At 42.0% G+C, this 20,420-nt stretch overlaps 1 protein-coding gene across 2 annotated transcripts in view; it reads left to right on the forward strand.

Moving 5' to 3' along the window:
• GLRA2 (glycine receptor alpha 2) overlaps positions 1-20,420 on the forward strand; it is a 173,496-nt gene that overhangs the window by 121,497 nt on the left and 31,579 nt on the right. For both annotated transcript variants that reach the window (XM_047844173.1, XM_047844174.1), the window contains exon 8: positions 15,503-15,652. In XM_047844173.1, coding sequence (XP_047700129.1) covers positions 15,503-15,652 — 150 coding nt within the window. The remainder of the gene's footprint in view (positions 1-15,502; positions 15,653-20,420) is intronic.

Below are 20,420 nucleotides of genomic sequence, written 5' to 3' on the forward strand. Positions count from 1 at the left end.
TTTGCAGTACTCAAGGCGTTGACTCTGATGGCAGGATGGGAGTACAAGAGGTCAGCTCCACCGTGATGATCAGAGTTAACATGTTTGAGCGTTTACAAAGTACCAGGCCCCAGTGTAAGCACTACTCCCTTATTTCATGTATATCTCAATTGTTATAGCAAACCTAAGAGATCAGCTTCATTCTTGTCTCCATTTTTCAGCTGAGATATCTGAGGCACAGAGTGATTAAGTACCTTATCCAAAGTATACAGGTAGAAAGATGCAAGGCCTGATTTAGACCCTCAAAGTCAAACACTGGCGCAAATGGGTTTTACCACCATGCCAACAAAGCACTGATAGAATGCATGGCCATCATCTACTGAACAGTTTAGAAGGATTTGTTGACTGACTGCCAAAAATATGCAGCTCATTTTGGGACCCTATATCTGTATACACAATACCAACAAGAAGTTGAGATGAGAATTGAAGTGATCCCAGAAAAAAAAACAACAACCCTTAACATGGAATGTTTGAGTATGAATTATCTAGTTTTACTTTCTATGTTGATCAAAACATAGAGAAAATTTATTAACTCAGACTACCCTGGATAGTGTTTAGCTTGAATTACAATATATGATTAGATCAGGAATTCATGACAAAATTCTTTTCTGTTAAGGGCTAGATAGTAAATATGTTAGACATTCTGAGCTGTAAGAGCTGTTGCAACCACTCAACTCTACCATTAGAAGTAGTAACTCGAGAGCCACACACAGTATGCAAATGAATGGATATGGCTGCATTCTAATTAAACTTTATTTACAAAGGAAAACAGCAGAACAGATGTAACCCATGGGCAGTAGTCTGCTGACCCTTGGACTTCAGCAAAGGCAAATTGATTCTGAATAGCTATTTTATATATGTTCAAGCAGGGAGCTTACTTGAATGAATAGATTTAAAATGAATGTATTCATTTCTTGTTCTCTTACACTGATTAATTATATCCTTCCAGATACCCTGGGTATTATTTTTAACTAAACTTTCCTCTTTAAAAAGTCCAAAATTAACAATAAAATCTTACCAAATTCTGCCTTTGTGAGGCCCAAAGTAAAGAACTTATCTCTCTCCCTTTCCTTCATCTCTTTTCCTTCCTGCTCTTTCCTAAAGACACCATGTATTAGGTAACTACCACTACGTAACAGATTACTCCCCATACCCTCCACACTTAGCAGCTTAAACAACAACATTTTAATCTTTACTTTCTATGGATCAGGAATCCAGGCAAAACTTAGCTGGGACATCTGTTTCAGGGTCTCTCAGGAGGCTAAAATCAAGGTGTCGACTAGGACTGCAGTCTCACATGAAGGCCCAACTAGAGAAGGATCCAATTCCAAGACAACTCATGTGGTTGGTGGCAGGAGTCAGTTCCTCCCGGGCTGTTGGACAGAGGCCTCAGTTCCTCACTGACTGTTGGCTGACTGCCACCTTCAGTTCCTTGCCAGGGAGCCCTCTCCACCAAGGCAAGCACATGAAAAGAGCCAGAGAGAGCATGCCAGCAAGAAAGAAAGTTCAAGCAAGATGGAAGTCTTTTATAACCTAATTGTGAAAGTGACATCCCATCACTTTTGCCATATTTGTTAGAAGCAAGTTTCTAGGTCCAGCTCATAGTCAAGAGGAAGCGTTATAATACCAGGAGGCAAGAATCATTTTAGAAGGATGCCTACACACTATTAAAACTAAGTCTCCACTGTTTTTTTTACCGTAATGTTAGCATTTTAAAATTGATGTCCTGTCAACAGGAGTAATCTGTACCTTTATAATATGCACATCCTTATAGGCTCAAAATATAGCTGTGACTCAGTCTCCCTAACAAACATCATACCTAGCATGGAACAGACTGTTTCTGCAAATAAGGTGCTCTCGTGATTTCCGTAACCCCAAGAGCATTGGTATATGCCAAATAACTCTTGCATGTTATTAGGTAGAAAATATTAGTTTCTGTTATAGCTACACAATTCTGATTTGATCAGTTCAAAACTAGCTATGTAGAACGAAAAGGGAAGTGATAGGTGTTAAATGATATGGGTAATATAGATCCAAAATTGATTTGATACTTCTCCAGATTGGTTTTTGAACCACGCTGACACCCCACTCTTATTGATGATGAGAAAACCGGCTAGATATTGAGCTTTTGCCAATAAGAAAGGAATTTTCAGGAGGAGGTGTGGTTCATTTGCCATCCTGGTTCTAAATGGTGCCTGATATGGCAGGCATCGTATTTGTGTCAGGTTACCCTGATCTAATTTTAGGTTGGGGCCATTTGTTTCAGTAAACTGTGGACCTTGTAACAAGTATTTGGATGCTGAGAGTTCATTTGGGAGGTGGTCTCAGGAAGGACAAGTGAGGAGTAGGGAGCATAAACAAGGAAAGGAGAAAAGACAATAAAGCAGATTACTGAGTTGGTTACCCATGGAGAGCAACTGGGGTTCAGCCCTGGTGGGGGTCCTCTGAAAAACCACACAGAGTTTTCACTGGACTTGTCCCACCAATAATGGGAAATCTGGGGTCTTCATCTACCAACTCAACACCCATTCCTCCGCGGTTGAGGGCTACCCCTGAGGAGTGTTCTAGGCTTCCTTGTATGCAAGTAGAAGTTATTTAAGTGCCAGAAAAATCTCTCAGGCAGAAAAGCAGAGAGGTTCAGGGGCTTGAGGTAAGTTGCTGACCATTTACAGGAGACGTTCCCACTGAATTTGGAGGTGAATTCAGTGCATCTGCTCCACACGTCTTAGACATGTAAATATTGTCCATCACCACAATCTGTTTCTAAGCAAGGGATTCACCATTTTAGGCAAGTTCTGCACGGCACAAAAGAGCTCAACGAATATGCATGATTGGATGACAATGAAGGTGGTAAGACAGCAGAGCAGAGGGTCGCTACCTTGAGACTGGAAACCCATCCTCCTATTGACTTGGTTTTCTCTCTCCTCACTTTTTCTTTCCCGTGGGCCACAGAATTATAGAATAGCAGAAACCGTAAAGATGATCCTCTAAGCCTTTTCTATTTCCAAGAAGGAATCTGAGGCCCAGGAAGGTGAAATGATATGGTCAAAGCCAGACAGTGGCAAAGCCAAAACGCACATACCCGGCAGCTTCTCACTGCTCTCTCCATCACAGCCCCGCTGCCTCCTCTTTTATATATATATATAATCCTACAGGATTGATTTCCACCAAGGGACTGAGATTGACCATAACTCTCTGAAGCAGATATATACAACTGATGTATTACAAACTGGTGTGCTCAATGAGTTCTACCAAAATCTTTTCACATTTACAATTTATTGTTTTTACTAGTCTGTACATTTCCATATTGAAATATAATAATAATGCTCCCTGATGGCAGGGACTTTTATTTCTTCAAAGAGCTTGCACATCTATTTTTGTCATTTTATTCAAGAGGCTGTAGGATTTCTTTTTAATTACCAACAGACTCCTGCAGGCTAGTATCTATTGCAAATAAGTATCTAATTATTAGCGGTGATTTGTGCTTCTGGCTTTTGTGGTGAGGAGAAAGGCATGGAGCTGACTTGCATTGAAATGCTGCGAAGCTACAGGAAATAGATACAGTGGAGGCCAGCTCTTTGGTAATTTACAGTAACAAAAAGTGAGATCACTAGCCCAGCCAGTAGCTTTTGTATAGTTAATTCTCAACCTCTCGTTGACCTGGAGCTCCTTTTCTTGTTTTCTCCTCCCCACATGTAAGCTGGAAGTTGACGGGGGCCTGGAATTTTTCCATTTCAGTTTTACATCGAATGGCATGAAACACTAGGTAGCTGATTGGCTTCAGGAGCTTTAGATGAGCACGCACCAGGCACTCATGTGCCCAGAGTCTCAAGCCAAGAAGGGAAGGTTTCTGTCAAGGTTCTATCATGGAGACATCCTCACTGGCCTGCTGCCTCCACTGTGAGCTCACATTCAAGTACAAAGCCAACGCTAAACCAGGCCAGAAGTCAGGAGTTGGGTGGTGAACTTCTCACCTAGCACCGACTCTGCCATTCAGTTACCATCTCACACTATGTCCTCACCTGTGAAACAGTTTTTTGTCCCTCCAGCAAAAGGACACTTGTTCTTATTCCCAGGATGTAGCATCCCAGTGCTCAAAGGATTTAAGTGGGCAAGCCCAGCACAGGGAGAAGTCTCTTTGTACCCTGAAGTCATCAAAAGACTCTAGGCTTCTCTATAATAGCAGGTTGAACCGGGCCCCTCAGACCGCCACCATTTTGTAGCCCAGAACCACCCATTCCCCAGCTATCTTACTTACAGATCATCTCAGAAGTTGGCCTCAGTCAGGGGTATACCATCATGATTGTGGTGGGAGGGTGAAAAAGCCTGCACACATTCAGCACCGGCCTACCCACTCACTCCAAGGTTCTGAGTTTCAGAAATGGTCAGCCTGAGAATTTTGGCCAATGCTGCCTTTCTAATCTGACCTCCTCATCCTACTCTAGGGAGCACTGCCAACTTGGAAATCATAAGCCACCAAGCCCAGTCTAGGAGGTAGGGATGCCTCAGCTTTTCCATACTCCTTCCCCCATCAAGCCTCCTCCCTGGGAAACAAGATAGAAAGCAGGAGAAAATCTTTATCATCACTATAAGTCACAGCCATCATTTCAAGGCCTTTCACTCAGCCTTAGTCCAAAGGACAAGAATAGACAGGGTTTTCTTTGTTTTAAATTTTTATTTTGTGGCGGAGGGAGAGGGAGAGAGAGAGAGAGAATCTGTTGGCACAGAGCCTGATGTGGGGCTCGACCTCATGAACCGCGAGATCATGAGCAGAAACCAAGAGCCAGACAGTTACCCGACTGAGCCACACAGGTGCCCCAAGGACTGTTTTATTTAACTGCTCCTCCTTCTCCTTCCTTGCTCACAAGTATGAAATTTGAAGCTGGATGGGGTGGGTAAGGGAAATAAAGAAGTGGAAACAGCACTAACTGCTGACTGAGAAAGCAAATCACAACCAGGGTGGTTAGCTTTCATCTTTAAACATTTATTTTCATAGTATCTCTGCGGCTGCGGGCGTGACTGTGCTGCCATTTCTTACTCGCCCGGCCCACTGTGGGCACTTTTTCAGCTCTCTTCCACATCAGATGTTGTCATCCAGTGAAATCATCATCCGGGAGTAATTCTCCTGATTCACTCCCCAGAGAGGGAGGCTCCCAGAGGGGTCAGTGAGCATGGAGTAAAGCCAGGTGGAGTTGAGGCGCAGTCCAACCACACTTCTGCTGCGTGATCTCGGCAGTTGATGAGTAAACTCAAGTTTTCTTATACTTAGAGTTGAGGGAACTCCTGGAGTCCTGGTGTTGCAAGCTCTTTGTTGATGGTGGCAGGGGTTTGTTGTTTGTAACAGCATCTATCAGCTCTCTTGACCTCCGTCACGACACATCCGTTGTGCTCACTGCAATGACGTTCCGTTTCATGTGAACTTAGCTGATGTGAATTTGAAATAGGGCCACGTAAAAATACTAATAAAGTCTTCATGCACGCACGGAACATGAAATACAACAAATTCTCCTTTACATTCATTCCTCCAGGGAAAATTGCCTTGAATTATGCAAGTTTTGAATTACATGATGTCTTCAGGAGCTCATCCCTGGCAAACCAATGTGACTGAGGGTCTGCAATCTGCCAAATGAGCGTTAAGATTTACATAAAGTGTCTCATTCAATCCTTCAGTGATCCTATGACACTGGAATCCTTGAGCCCTTACTTCAATAGGAGGAAACTGAGGTCTTTCGTTTTTTATTTAAAAAAAATTTTACATATCTTTGAGTGAGAGAACGAGGGAGAGAGCGTGCAAACGAGTGGGGGAGCAGCAAAAAGAGAAGGAGACACAGAATCCGAAGCAGGCTCCAGGCTCTGAGCTGTCAGCACAGGGCCCGATGCGGGGCCTGAGTCCATGACCCGTGAGATCATGACCTAAGCCAAAGTCGGACACTCAACCAACTGAGCCACCCAGGCGCCCCAAGGAAACTGAGGTTTTAAAAGGTTAAGTAATTCCCCCAAGTTCATTGGCTGTTCAGCAAGAATTCAAATCCTGAATTGGCCTGGCTGTTTCTTTTCTTTCTTGCTTTTCCATCTTCATATTCTCCCCTAATCTCTCTCTCTCTCCCTACCCCACCCCCACAGTGACCACACAAATATCTGTTAAGTGGAGGATCATCTCATTATCCCCCCAAAAGCTGGTGGTTGTCTTTCTTATACTGAGATAATCCAATTGGCTCTTTTCTTCATTGGGGTTGTTTTTTACACTATTGGGCAATTTGCTACTGACTCCCACTCCCTTCTCATTTCTGCCCTTCTTTGAGAATATACTGCACTTGTTTCATCACTGAGGGTGCAGCTGCAGAAAACTGACTCTGGGAGAAATGAGTATTTCTGCCCTTGAGCTGAGAATGTAAGGAGGCAAGTGCAAACAAAAGCACAGGGACGATGACACCCCCTCACCTGGCTTCCTCCCCTTCCTCCAGATGCCACTCCCTCCTCACCTTGGCATCCTCCCCAGATGCCTACATTTGCAGAAGGCTGAGAGACTCAGAGGTGCCTTCCTGCAGGGTGTCCCTTCGGTGCCTCTAACAGTGGATATCATCTAATACTCCTTGTATATTCTGGGGCTTCCATGTCTACCCTTCTCTCAGCCTCTCCATCCACAACAACTTATGCAGGAAGTTGGCCTGCTTTGGCCAGCTACTTTGAACTGTTTCTCTGAGCACCATAAGGGAGAGAAACTGACTCACCTTTGGAAATGATATCAGCTCTCTAGGCCTGTGTGCCACCCAACGCGCTAACTGGTCCCTGAAGGTTGTTCAGGTCCTGTCCTTAGGAAAGTTTTGTGATTTAAGGAGTACCATTCGTAACTAGTTGCCTCCTGCGGATACCAGGCTTGGAGGCACTGCCACCCAATGGCTGTTTCTACAAACAGCACATTCACAAGAGTTTACTCCATATTTTACCCAGAACCCAACAAGAGCATGAGACATGGAGAGAAAATGGGGTGGGGTGGTGACGCTGGGATGGGCCAGGTGCTCAATGCTGCCACCATCCCTCTCTGCCAAGGAAATCTGATTTTCCTGGCATTCAACGGCAGAGGTGAGCTCTTTAATCGGGCCATAAAAATGGCAACTTGGCAGCGAAGTTATAAAGATAAAATTGTATAACACCATGAATCTTTGGTACTAGGATTAATTTGAATGCCTATATTTTTTCTGATGATATTTTTATATGACTGAATATAGGTAAGAGTCAAGACAGAATATCAAAGCCAAAATTCTCATTTCCACTATTGTTGATTACTAGCTGTATCAGATGTGGACATGCATTTAATAAAATTATTTTCTCCCCCATAAAATGGGGATGGAGAGGGTGGTGGTATACTTCACGGCACTGAATAAAAGACAAGTTCATTGGCGTTACCAAAGGCTTCTCTTCCTTGTAATGAAAGCACAAGTCAGGCTACTGTGACCAACAGGTAGCCTCCATTTCAACAGCTGCATTAACCAGGGTTAATTAAAAATCTGCTTTCTAAATTAGATAAGAAGAAACTGTACTGTACAGAGAAGAAAAGCTTCTTTTCTGGTTTAGCAAGTTTGTATGTATAGTTTGCGAATAAACATTGACTCAAGCAGGTGGCTGTGGGAGACCACTCAACTTAAAGAAAGAAAAATATCTTAGTATTTTCAGATTGCTCTAGGAGTCCATTTTGTCTCTTTTCTTTTAAAGAAATACTACTTGGCTGATCGTAGTCATCTTTTCTCTCCTGTAGAGAGCTTCTTTCCTCCATATGTGTTCATAACTAGCCCTCCTTGGTTGTCTGCCGGAGAAATGTCACAGCTTTCTGAGGTCAGCCCAGAAGCTGAGAATGTGGATATGTTTTTGTTGACAAATTGTCAGATGAGCGTGACTTGCCCACAGAGGGTGGAGAGGGCATCCAAGCTGTAAGGACAGTAAGGCAATCCTCATACAATGATGATTCACTCCTCTGTGCTGAGGCTAAACCCTGGGTAGAAAATGGCCCAACTCCTAAACAACCAGCCTCATGACAGGGAATATGGTGATGTTTTTGAAAATGAACAAAACAAATTATGGGACTAAAGTAAATGAGTTCATGGCTTGATTTTGCATTTTGAAACTGATCTGAGGATATAATAAAAAAATTAACTCAAAAAATTCCAAGACAGTGTTGAAAAGAACATTGAGGCAAAATACATCAAAGAAAGGTCAATACGATGTCAAAACAAGTGAGCCATGAGGTAAACTCCACCATCTAACTGATGTGTTGAAATGTCAGATAAACGTTTACTTAGTGCCATGAAAACCTAACCTACTTGACTGGCTCTATCTTTTCACCAGATAGATTTGCCAACTACATAAATTGTGAAGTCATGAGAATAATACATATTCTTCTTTCCCTTAGTGCAAATAAAGAGTAATCTGGATATCATCACCTATAAAGACCAAAGCTAATTTTTTTTCAGTTTGTGTTGTCCTTGTTTTATTCTGGTAGCTAATCCTTCATATAAAGCATGGATTGTGAAAGGAATTTGAATTTATATACAGCTTGGATAACTCATCCATCAACAGAAAGTATGGGGCACTTACTATATGCTCAAAGGCTTGTCCTGGGTGGCGTAGATACAAAAGACATTACTGGGTCTTTATCCTCCAGTATCATATACTTTAGTTGGGTAGATAAAACATGCATACATGAAGCAAAGACTAAACCGTATGATCTTATTAACCTTAAGTGTATAACAAAAATTCTAAAGATGGACAAAAACACTGTTGACTACAATAGGCAGAAAAAGAATCACCCTGGAAATGGAATTTGAGCTACTCCTTGAGGAATTATCTGGAAATAAACAAGTAGAGGAATAGCAGGAAGAATTTCTATGCTGGGAGAAATATATAGACTAGGTGTTCTCAACCTTAACACTATTAACATTGGGGGCTGCATAATTCTTGGTTATGGGGATGGCCTTTGGTTTAAGTTTATTTACTTTTTAGAGGGACGGTGTGTGAGCAGGGGGGAGGGGCAGAAAGAGAGAGAAAGAGAGAGAGACAGAGAGAGACACAGAATCCCAAGGAGGCTCTCAACTATCAGTGCAAAGCCCGATACGGGGCTCAAACTCACGCGGCGAGATCATGACCTGAGCAGAAATCAAGAGTCAGATGCTTAACCGACTGAGCCACCCAGGTGCCCCATGGATATGGTCCTATGCATTGCTGGGCATTTACAGCAGTTTTCTGGGCCTCTGTCCACTAGAAGCCAGTGGCAAAACCGCACTCTCCAGTGGGGAGAACCAAAAACATCTTTGGACATTGCCAAATGTCTTCTCAGAACAACATCACCCCCAGTTGAGAACCAATGGACTAGATATAAATACCTGGGTTTTGGGAGTTTTTGCTTTCTCCATCACAGAGTTTATCAACCTCAGAGTTATCGACATTTTGTGTTGGATAATTCTTCATTGTGGGGGTTACCCTGTACATTCTAGGACATCTAGCAGCATTTCTGACCTCAACCTTCGAGACACCAGTAGCACCTCCCCCTGGTTGTGACAACCCAAAATATCTCCAGACATTGCCACATGCCCCCCTGGGGTGCAAAATCACACCCATTTATGAACCACTGGGATTCTCAGTAGGAATGGACTTGGCTCCCTCAGGTGTAAGCAGAATTGCTTAAACAAAGTACAAGGTTCACGTTAGGAAAGAGTGGAATAAGATTGATTAACTAGGGTGGACACATGCTGTGCGAGATCTTGGATACTAGAGCCTGTAATAGGCAGCCTCGGCAGTTCTTAAGCAGATGTGTTGCAAAATGAAATTGGCGTTTTAAATTTAATCTTGCAGAAGCAAAAGGATAAGGTGCCATGGGGAAGAACTGAATACAGGGAGGGGGGCTCTGTCAGCAAGTTATAATAACCAGGTTTAAGTGTTGATGGCCAGGGTTGTACTGACATCTTTAAAACAGAGAGAAAAGGGTAAACCCAAGGGTGCTTTGCAGAAAGAAATGGTGACCTTTTACAACAGATTGAATACTAGAGACTAAGGCAAGGAAAGAACCAATGGTGAAACTCTGTAAGCTAGTGGGAAGAAAGATTCAAATGAGATGAAAGGGAAGGAGGGGCATTTAATGAGTTTGATTTTGCAAACACTAACTGCAGGCATTTTAGAATTAACACAGGAACGAGAGGTGAGAGGTCAGGACTGAAAGCTGGATTTGGGAGTATTGGAAAAACAAAACACTTAAATCTCTGTGGCGCAATACAATGAAAGTTTATTTCTCAAACTATGCTCCACTGTAGAATGGGTGGCCCTGGGTCTCCTAGAGGCCCCAAAGTGGCATATATCACTCCTGCCCACTTTCCACTGGCAGGAAATCTACTGGACTGGCAAATCTTATCTTACTGGTGTCCCAAGAAAAGGAAATGGAATTCATAAGAACTTGGCATGTGGTGGGCCAGATTTGATCCATAGGCCATAATTTGCTGTTCCCTGACATATGGGAATGATGCTTCCTGGCGCAGTGTGAACGGGGTCCTCTAAAGTGTAATTTGGGAAGTATCAATATACACCTTAATTATCCTTGGATCTTCTTCCCCACCTCCCACCAGCACCTATAACAGAGCCTTCCACGTAGTAGGCCCTCAATATTTATTTTTCTGAATTAAATATGCTTGGAAAGATACCAACTCAGTGAGTCATAATAGCATTTTGAGAACTTAATTACCTTTGAAAACTATTTTTTGCAAGATTGTACTAAAGTAGCTCAGGAAGCAATCATGTAAGCCCAAGAATCATAAAAAGAATGTGACAGGGGAAGATGTGAGCTAACAACATCTAGGGATGAGCAGTCAAAGAGAGAGAATCTGACATCAGAGCTGGGTAAAAGCAACAAAAAGGCATTTCAATCCTCAGAGGTCAGCACCGAGGGACATCACATCATATGTAATAGATGTCTCACAACACCTTCTAAATCCGTGTGAATAATGCATTTATTTAATGCCGGCACTTCAATGTTGGAAAGATGTTCATGATTTGGAGGAGACTCAGAGGCTAACCAAAATGATTAAGAGACTGAAAGGACTCATTTATGAGCAGCTATAAAAGAAGCCAAATACGTGCTTGGCCTGCTGGTGGCCGGAACGAGACGGGAAAAAGGTTTACAAATTACTAAATGCTATAAACACCAGGAAGGGGAGGAATGATGGTCAGCTCTATTGGACTTAGCTCTTGGTACGGACATATCTCAGGCATTGACAAATTCCTCTCATTATTGGGTCTTAAAACATTTACGGGCCTTCTGAATAATATATAACTGGGGAATGCTGTGATTGGTAATGTTCTATTATTACAAGGGAACAGGATTGCTCCAGAAGAGAAAATACAAGACAAATGATTGCTTATTAAGGGTAGAAACATTCCAGGCATGCTAAGTGTGCTGAGAGAATTAAAATGCACTAACGGTCCACTCCTAGAAACATCCAATACATGCAACTATGGGTAATGTTATACAGCACAAAACTGCTGAAATTTAATACAAAGATGGAAAGATGGCCAGATAATTTCTTCATTCCTTTTGTCATTCAATCATTGATTTCTCCATCCATCCCACGTATGTAATGCTTACTCATTATTTGCCAGGTCCTGTGCTGGTGATACAAAGATTAATAATACACAGAGCCTGTCCAAAAAAAAGTTTATGGTCCAGTGGTGGGGTCGGAAGTTCATGGAGTGAGAAGGAACAGACAGGCTCAACAGAGGATGATGAGACAGCAAAGAAAAGTGGCTCCTAATCCAGATAGGAGAAAGTAGGAATGTTGGGGAGGCTTCCCAAGTAAGCCGGCATCTGAGTCAAGTCCTGAAGGATTCTGAGGAGTCTGTAAATCAGAAAGAATGGGAATAGGCATCCTAGGTGGGAAGGGTTATAGATTCAAATCCTAGAGATGACAAAGCGCTGGACCATTTTGTCACACTGTATGTGGGATTGACCAGTAGTTCAGGTTGACGGAGACAAATAGTGTAAAGCAGGCGGTAACCTTAAAATAATCATTGGAGGGGCGCCTGGGTGGCTCAGTCGGTAAGCGTCAGACTCTTGATTTTGGCTCAGGTCATGATCTCACAGTTGTGAGACTGAGCCCAGTGTCAGACTGGGGTGTAGCCTGCTTGGGATTCTCTTTCTCCTGCTCCCTCTGCCCCTCTCCCACTAGCATGCACATGTACGCCCTTTCAAAAAAATTATAATAATAATTGGAATATATTAGAATTGTGGGTGATTTTTATTTTCCTTGATTTTTCTGTCTCTTCCAAAATTGCTCCGTTAACAAAGTCACACCTTTATGTAGACAAATAATTGTAAACATTTATATAGCACTTCTTCTGTGCCAGATACTATTCTAAGCACTTTGCATATATTAAGTGATTTTATCCACATAACTCTGAGATAACTATTATTGTCCCTATTATACCGGCGAGGACAGGAGGCAGAAAGAGGTTAAACAATTTGACAAAGTTATAAAGCCTCTGTTTTTACATCGGCTGTGTTGCTACTAACTTTAAGTTAGAAGTCTATTTTCATATCATTTACTTCCATAATCCCACTTTAAAAATTGATCTGATAAAGAATCAGAGATACAGCCAAATATTTTGGGAGAAGAATGTTCATAGCCTCAAAATTTACCATAGCGGGGCGCCTGGGTGGCGCAGTCGGTTAAGCGTCCGACTTCAGCCAGGTCACGATCTCGCAGTCCGTGAGTTCGAGCCCCGCATCAGGCCCTGGGCTGATGGCTCAGAGCCTGGAGCCTGTTTCCGATTCTGTGTCTCCCTCTCTCTCTGCCCCTCCCCCGTTCATGCTCTGTCTCTCTCTGTCCCAAAAATAAATAAACGTTGAAAAAAAAAATAAGTAAAATAAAGTCTACTTCCACATGTATCATCTCCTTTCGTGGCCAATAAACCCAATAACGATCTTGTATCTGTAACAAAAACGTAATGTCAAAATGACTTTACATTTAAAAAAAAAAATTTACCATAGCAAAAAAATAGAACTATAAATCACCTATATGTCCTATAATACAGAATGATTAATCATGGTATGAACTATTATGCAAGCACACTTTAGAAGAAAGTTAAATGAACTATCAACAATAGCCAAAGTATGGAAAGAGCCCAAATGTCCATTGATGGATGAATGGATAAAGAGATGTGGTATATATATATATATATATATATATATATATATATATATATATATACAGAATGGAGTATTCTTTGGCAATCAAAAAGAATGAGATCTGGCCATTTACAACTACATGGATGGAACTGGAGGGTATTATGCTAAGTGAAATTAGTCAGTCAGAGAAAGACAAAAATCCTAGGACTTCACTCATATGAGGACTTTAAGAGACAAAACAGATGAACCTAAGGTAAGGGAAACAAAAATAATATAAAAACAGGGAGGAGGACAAAACAGAAGAGACTCATAAATATGGAGAACAAACTGAGGGTTACTGGAGAGGGTGTGGGAGGGGGGATGGGCTAAATGGGTAAGGGGCATTAAGGAATCTACTCCTGAAATCATTGTTTCACTATATGCTAACTAATTTGGATGTAAATTTTTAAAAATAAAAAATAAAAGTAAAAAAAAAAAAGAAGAAAGTTAAATGATGTAAGAAATGCTCACTAAAAAGGACAAAGAGAAATGTAAGATACAAACTGCACTGGCATAATCCTAGTAGTGTGTTTGTGTGTGTGTGGAAAGGAAATCCACTAGTCATACTGGGATTCAATTCCAATCTTTTTTCTTTTTTTAAAGTTTATTTCTTTTGAGAGAAACAGAGACTGCAGGAGTGGGGGAGGGGCAGAGAGAGGGAGAGAGAGAGAATCCCACACAGGCTCCATACTGCCAGTGCAGAGCCTGATGCAGGGCTCAAACTCATGAAACCATGAGATCATGACCGGAGCGGAAACCAAGAGTCAGACACTTAACTGACTGAACCACCCAGGCGTACCTCCAATTCCAATCTTAGTTCTTTCCTTTAATTCGCTTTGCGACCCTGGGTAATAATTTAACCTCTCTGTATTCCAGTTTCCTCATCAGAAAATGGGGGTAAGGGGTGCCTGGGTGGCTCAGTTGGTTAAGGTCCGACTTCGGCTCAAGTCATGATCTCACTCACTGCTTGTGAGTTCAAGCCCCGTGTCGGGCTCTGTGCTGACAGCTCAGAGCCTGGATGGAGCCTGCTTTGGATTCTGTGTCTCCCTCTCTCTCTGTCTTTCCCCAGCTCACACTGTGACTCTCTCAAAAGTAAACATAAAGAAAAAGGAAACGGGGGTAATATAGTTGTTTTAGTGGCTACAAAATTAATACAGGTAAAACGCTTACAATATAGGCTGGTAAATACTCAGTGTCCGTATTAAAAAAATTGGAAACGCTATTTAAAAACTAAAGCTACACATTCAATGGTACACATTCAGCTAGCAGTTTGATAAGACTTTGTAGTCTGGGGTCTAATAGGTTACACCATCTAGTTATTTTTTAAAAATAATTGGAAGTGAGATAAAGGGCACTTTCCATTCCAAGTAAAAACTATTTGCTTTCAGAATCTGCTTTCTCAAATTTTAAGATATGCTAAACACCCGACCAACCAATGAAGTGTTTTAAAGTTTCCTTTTTAACCAGATATCGTCCTAAGACTAGAGCCCTGATGTTTTATTTGGGTCGAATATTCTTGAATTGTGACAGTTTTAAACTATTTAGAAATGTGCTTTCATGTCAGGATCAATCGAGGGATGGAAATTACAAACTGGTTTTTGAAGGGCCCAAAGCCATACATAGCCTATTTCTCATCAAGGTTTTGGAATTACCTTAATTATACTAGTTTTTAAATATTAAGAAAAAAATAGAAGGAAATAAGCAATTTCAAAAGTTTGTTTTTTCTTTTTTTTTCATTAAGCAAATTCTTGTGGTGCTCTTCAGAGCTGGTCTCAGGGATGAGGTGACCGAAGCAGATGGGCTATACTGAGAGCGAAGGAACAAGGGCCTGGGGCCAGGGGCATGTCACTTTCACTGCTTGGCCCAGAATCTGCAAAGTGGAACGGAAAATGCTTAAGCACTCTCTTTAAAACAATTTTTTTTAATGTTTATTTTTGAGAGAGAGACAGACAGACAGAGAGAGAGAGACAGTAAGCAAGTAGGGGAAGGGCAGAGAGAGAGGGAAACATAGAATCCAAAGCAGGCTCCAGGCTCTGAGCTGTCAGCACAGTCTGACGTGGGGCTTGAACCCACGAACCGTGAGATCATGACCTGAGCTGAAGTCGGACTTGAGCCACTGAGGCGCCCCTTAAGCACTCTGTTAAGGAAAGGACAGAAAATCCTTGATGAAGAAAAATGAGGTATTCTGCCTCTCACAACATTAGGAACTTGATTACCCCACAAGTTTTCACGGTGGCCCCCCTCCTCTCTCTCTTTCAGGTCTCCTATGTCAAAGCGATTGACATCTGGATGGCGGTGTGCCTTCTGTTTGTGTTTGCTGCCTTATTGGAATATGCAGCAGTGAACTTTGTCTCCAGGCAACACAAGGAGTTCCTGCGGCTCCGGAGAAGACAGAAGAGGCAGAATAAGGTACAGTTGACCCTTGGCGCAGACAAAGTCAGGTAGAGCTTGAGGTAGTTAGCCAGGCAGTGTCATTCAGAAAATAGAATACATAATGAGCAAGAAGCTAAGGTTAATTTTTGTCCTGATTTGCCCTACTCTACTGAATTATTGCTCCGGTGAGTCCTTTAAAATGAGGGCAGGGTTGTCACATTTAGCAAATAAAAACACAGGACATGCAGTTAAACCTGAATTTTAGATAAACAAATAGCATTTGGTATATATATGCCCCAAATACTACATCAGAGATACTTGTATTAATAAACTGTTTATCTGCATTTAAGATTTCACTGGGGGCCCTGTGTTTGATCTGGCAACTCTAATTGGAGATGCTCAATTTGACAAAATTGCTTTAAAATCCTGTTGTTTTAAATATTAATAATTTGTGTGTATGTGACTTTGGGGACATAGCTGCCTTGACTTTTTCTTCAATTGCTCTGGTTTCATGTAAATAAGGCCCCGACCCACGTTGGGCACATCTTGATAAATCCAATCAAACTGACCTCGTTGTCTCGACTTAAACTTTAACGCATGAACCCAAATTTTACACTTTATCCAGAGGTTTGCGGTTTCAAATATATGGCTCAAAATCATTAGCTCTAGTGGTTCCCAAAGTTGCTGGTACAGTAGAGGTGTAGTAGAGGGACATGAGAATAGCCTGGAGGGGAAGGGGTCTTTCAAAAATCCCAAACCGTGGTCACACCCCATACCAATTAAATCCCAGTCTTGGGATGGGGCACAGGAGTCAGGATTTCTGAAACTCCCCCCAGGTCATTTCAGTGTGTGGAAACGTTGGAGAAGCGTCACTCTGGTTTATAATCTAATTTCATACAGGACACCAGAAGGCTCGTGCTTATTTTGTGTGTCACATTCTGGGAGAGAAACATGCCCCTTGCTATGGAGAATGCTAGTGCCCATATAATCTTCGCTAGAGAACTGAATTTTAACTGGAGTTAAAATTTTACATACAGGATATGAGAGAGAGTTTTCAAAACCTGTTCCCCTCAAATTTGAGAAATTAAACCTGCTATTAAACCAAAAACGTTTCAGTGTCAATCTTAAGGCTTCCAAATACCCAGATTCAAAGCTAAACATTTGTTGTAACTTAGATGTTGGTCACGTTGAGGAGTTTGTATGTGTACGAGCTCAGAGAATCCTGACCTCATCTACCAAAACCTTTCCTCCACATACTTTGGACTGGTATCTGGCTGGTTGCCCCATTTCTCTTCTTTACCTCTTAGGAATAGTTTGTCCTACCACAGCCCAGGGAAACACACCCACATATGCTCTTGCTCTATGTTGTTGAACACCAAGCCTTTCTCAATTTTCTCCTCTTCACCTCCGCGTGGATGATAACCATTTCTTCAACTTCACCTACAGGAGTCTAGCACAAAGTGGCACTTGCGCCACCCAGGAAATTACTGGAATGTGAGGATTCAGCCCATAAACTGTATTCCCAGAATTCCCTGGCTTAGCATAGTAGATGGCCACTGACCGCATAGTCTCCTAGAGCAGAGATGGAAAATGGGTTTCATCATGCTTCCCAATTCTGAATAACTGGTAGGACCGCCTTGGAACGCCATGTGGAAGATTCTTAGGCTGTATCTGTAGCTTCCCTCATCATCAGAATCACGTGGAACACTTGTTAAAAGTACAAGTTCTTGCACAGATTCCCAAACCTATGAATCACAGTCTGCAAGGGGAGGTCACTACAAATTAGTACTTTTTACAAGAGGCCCAAGTGAGTCATATTACGAGAAGTCTGCAGAAACCTGGGCAGTACAAGAGCAGGTAGGAGAAAATAAGAACAATGAAGTAGAAGAAAATGTAGTTGGAGGACTGGGTGATTTCAGATTCATATAGGACTTTGCAGGCCAGTCATAAAGGAATGGATTTTATTTGAACTGACTGCAATGCGGGAATTAGTTTCAACATAGCAAATGTCCGCCTATCAGGTGGATAGTCCATGGGGTCAAGAGTAGCAGCTGCAGGGGCGCCTGGGTGGCACAGTCGGTTAAGCGTCCGACTTCAGCCAGGTCACGATCTCGCTGTCCGGGAGTTCGAGCCCCGCGTCACGCTCTGGGCTGATGGCTCAGAGCCTGGAGCCTGTTTCCGATTCTATGTCTCCCTCTCTCTCTGCCCTTCCCCCGTTCATGCTCTGTCTCTCTCTGTCCCAAAAATAAATAAATGTTGAAAAAAAATTTTTTTTTGAAAAAAAAAAAAAAAAAGAGTAGCAGCTGCAGATCAGTTAGGAGGCTATTAGGGAAATCTTCCAATCCATGAGCATAGAAGGTCTTCCCATTTCTTTGCGTCATCTTTAATTTCTTTCATCAGTGTTTCACAGTTTTCAGAGTACAGACCTTCCACCTCTTTGGTGAGGTATATTACTCGGTATCTTATTATTTTGGGTGTAGCTGTAAATGGGATCATTGGCTTTATTTCTCTTCCTGCTGCTCCATTATTGGTGTATAGGAATGCAACAGATTTCGGTACATGGATTATGTATCCTGCAACTTTACTGAATTCATTTAACACTTCTAACAATTTTTTTGATGGAGTCTTTTGGGGTTTCTATATATAGTATCCTGTCATCTGCAAATAGTGTAAGTTTTACTTCTTCCTTACCCATTGGGATGCCTTTTATTTCTTTTTATTGTCTGAGTGTTGTGGCTAGGACTTCCAGTAGTGTGCTAAATAAAAGTGGTAAGAGTGGACATCCTTGTCTTGCTCCTGAACTTAAGGGGAAAGCTCTCAGTTCTTCTTCATTGAGGATGATGTTTGCTGGGGGTTTTCAGAGATGGCATTTATTATGTTGTAGCATGTTCCCTCTAAAACTACTTTGTTGAGGGTCTTTTTTATCATGAAATGCAAGTTGTACTTTGTCAAATGCTTTTTCTGCGTCTGTTGAAATGATCATATGGGTCTTATCTTTTCTCTTATTGATGTATCATGCTGATTTACTTGCAAATATTGAACCACACTTGCATCCCCAAATTAATTCTCATTTGACTGTGGTGAATGATTTTTTTTTTAATGGATTCCATTTGCTAGTATTTTGTTGAGAAGTTTTACATCCATGTTCATCAGGGATATTGGCCTGTAGTTCTCTTTTTTAGTGGTGTCTATCTGCTTTTGGTAACAAGGTAATGCTGGCCTCATAGAGTGAATTTGGAAGTTTTGCTTTCTTTTCTAGTTTTTGGAATATTTGAGAAGAATAGGTATTCAACAATGTAAGAAACAATAGGTGTTTCAAGGCTGTTGAAAAAAAGGAACACTTGTGCGCTGTTGGTGGGACTGCAAACTGGTGCAGCCACTGTGGAAAACAGTATGGAGTTTCCTCAAAAAGTCAAAAATAGGGGCACCTGAGTGGCTCAGTCGGTTGAGCGTCTGACTTCAGCTCAGGTCATGATCTCGCGGTTCCTGGGTTCGAGCCCCGCGTCTGGCTCTGGGCTGACAGCTCACAGCCTGGAGCCTGTTTCAGATCCTGTGTCTCCCTCTATCTCTCTGCCCCTCCCCTGCTCTAGCAGTTTCTCTTTCTCTCTCTCTCTCTCTCTCTCTCTCTCTCTCTCTGAAAAATAAAAATTAAAAAAGAGAAAGGAAGACAGCAAGATAGTATGGGCACTGCAAAAAGGAGCAAGAAGGACATCTGAAATGGCTGATAGTGGTGGGCATTAAGGGAAGACTCCTTAGAGATGCCAGCTGGCATTGGTTTTCACTGCTTTGTCTTAAAAAAATTGAGAAATCCAAGTTTATGTGTTTTGCCTGGAGATGTTGACTTTGACTATGCATCTCAAAATGGCCATTCAAAATATGAAGCTTAATGAACAAACTTAAGATTTTAGAGGGAGGTGGGGGACAAAACAGATCATGTTTGGACCTTTGCAGTCAAGGCTCTGATTTTCATTGACAATTAAATTTGGGGCGGGGGAGGGGGAAAGAGGAGACATTTCCAATTATGTATCCCTTAGGAAATGGCATCTTTTTCTCTAAGGCAGCACTTTAAGTCTTTTAAATCTAAGCCATGGTAAGAAAAAAGTGGTAACAAGAGCTACCACTGATTGAGGGCTTACTATATACCAGGCACTGTTTTAGGCACTTTTCCATATAGTAATTGATTTAATCCCCACAACAGCTAGGGGCCTGGTGTGCTCATACAGCCCAGTTTACGGTGCAAAGTCCTGGTTTTGCCTGGTTTCCTGATAGTAACTTAGCATTTGTTATGGATTATTCATTTTAAACAATTTATTAATAGTTGCATTAAAATAAATTGAAATGGTTTTGGTTGACTTCCACTTTATACAGCCGGTTTCTGTCATGGTGTAATCTTCTGGGGGGGGGCGGGGGAGGGCGATATACGTGTTCAGTGGACAAGTTCTCACTTTAACATGTAGTAAAATCTTAAAAATAGCCATCACTATTCCTGGCTTCTGTTTTTGACCCTTACCAGAAGCAATGTCATATCACTTTCTTTCCAGGATAGCTCAAAGGGAGCTTGCTGTTATCAAAATGAAGTGCCTGGGACACAAGAGACTGGAGAGAAAGGGTTCTTTCTTTTGGCCTCTGTCAGTACTGGGACACTGCCATCCTGCTGGCCACTTGGTCCGTAACATGGCACAAAAAATCCGTGACACTAGTAGGCCACCACTTGGTGGGAACACACGGTCTGATGGACAAAAAACAAAAAAGACGCGGAGCAGTCTTGCTGTTGGGCTTCTGAATATTCACAATTGAACGCTTT

This window comes from Prionailurus viverrinus, chromosome X, assembly GCF_022837055.1.
Source record: "Prionailurus viverrinus isolate Anna chromosome X, UM_Priviv_1.0, whole genome shotgun sequence".
Classification (NCBI taxonomy): Eukaryota; Metazoa; Chordata; class Mammalia; order Carnivora; family Felidae; genus Prionailurus; species Prionailurus viverrinus.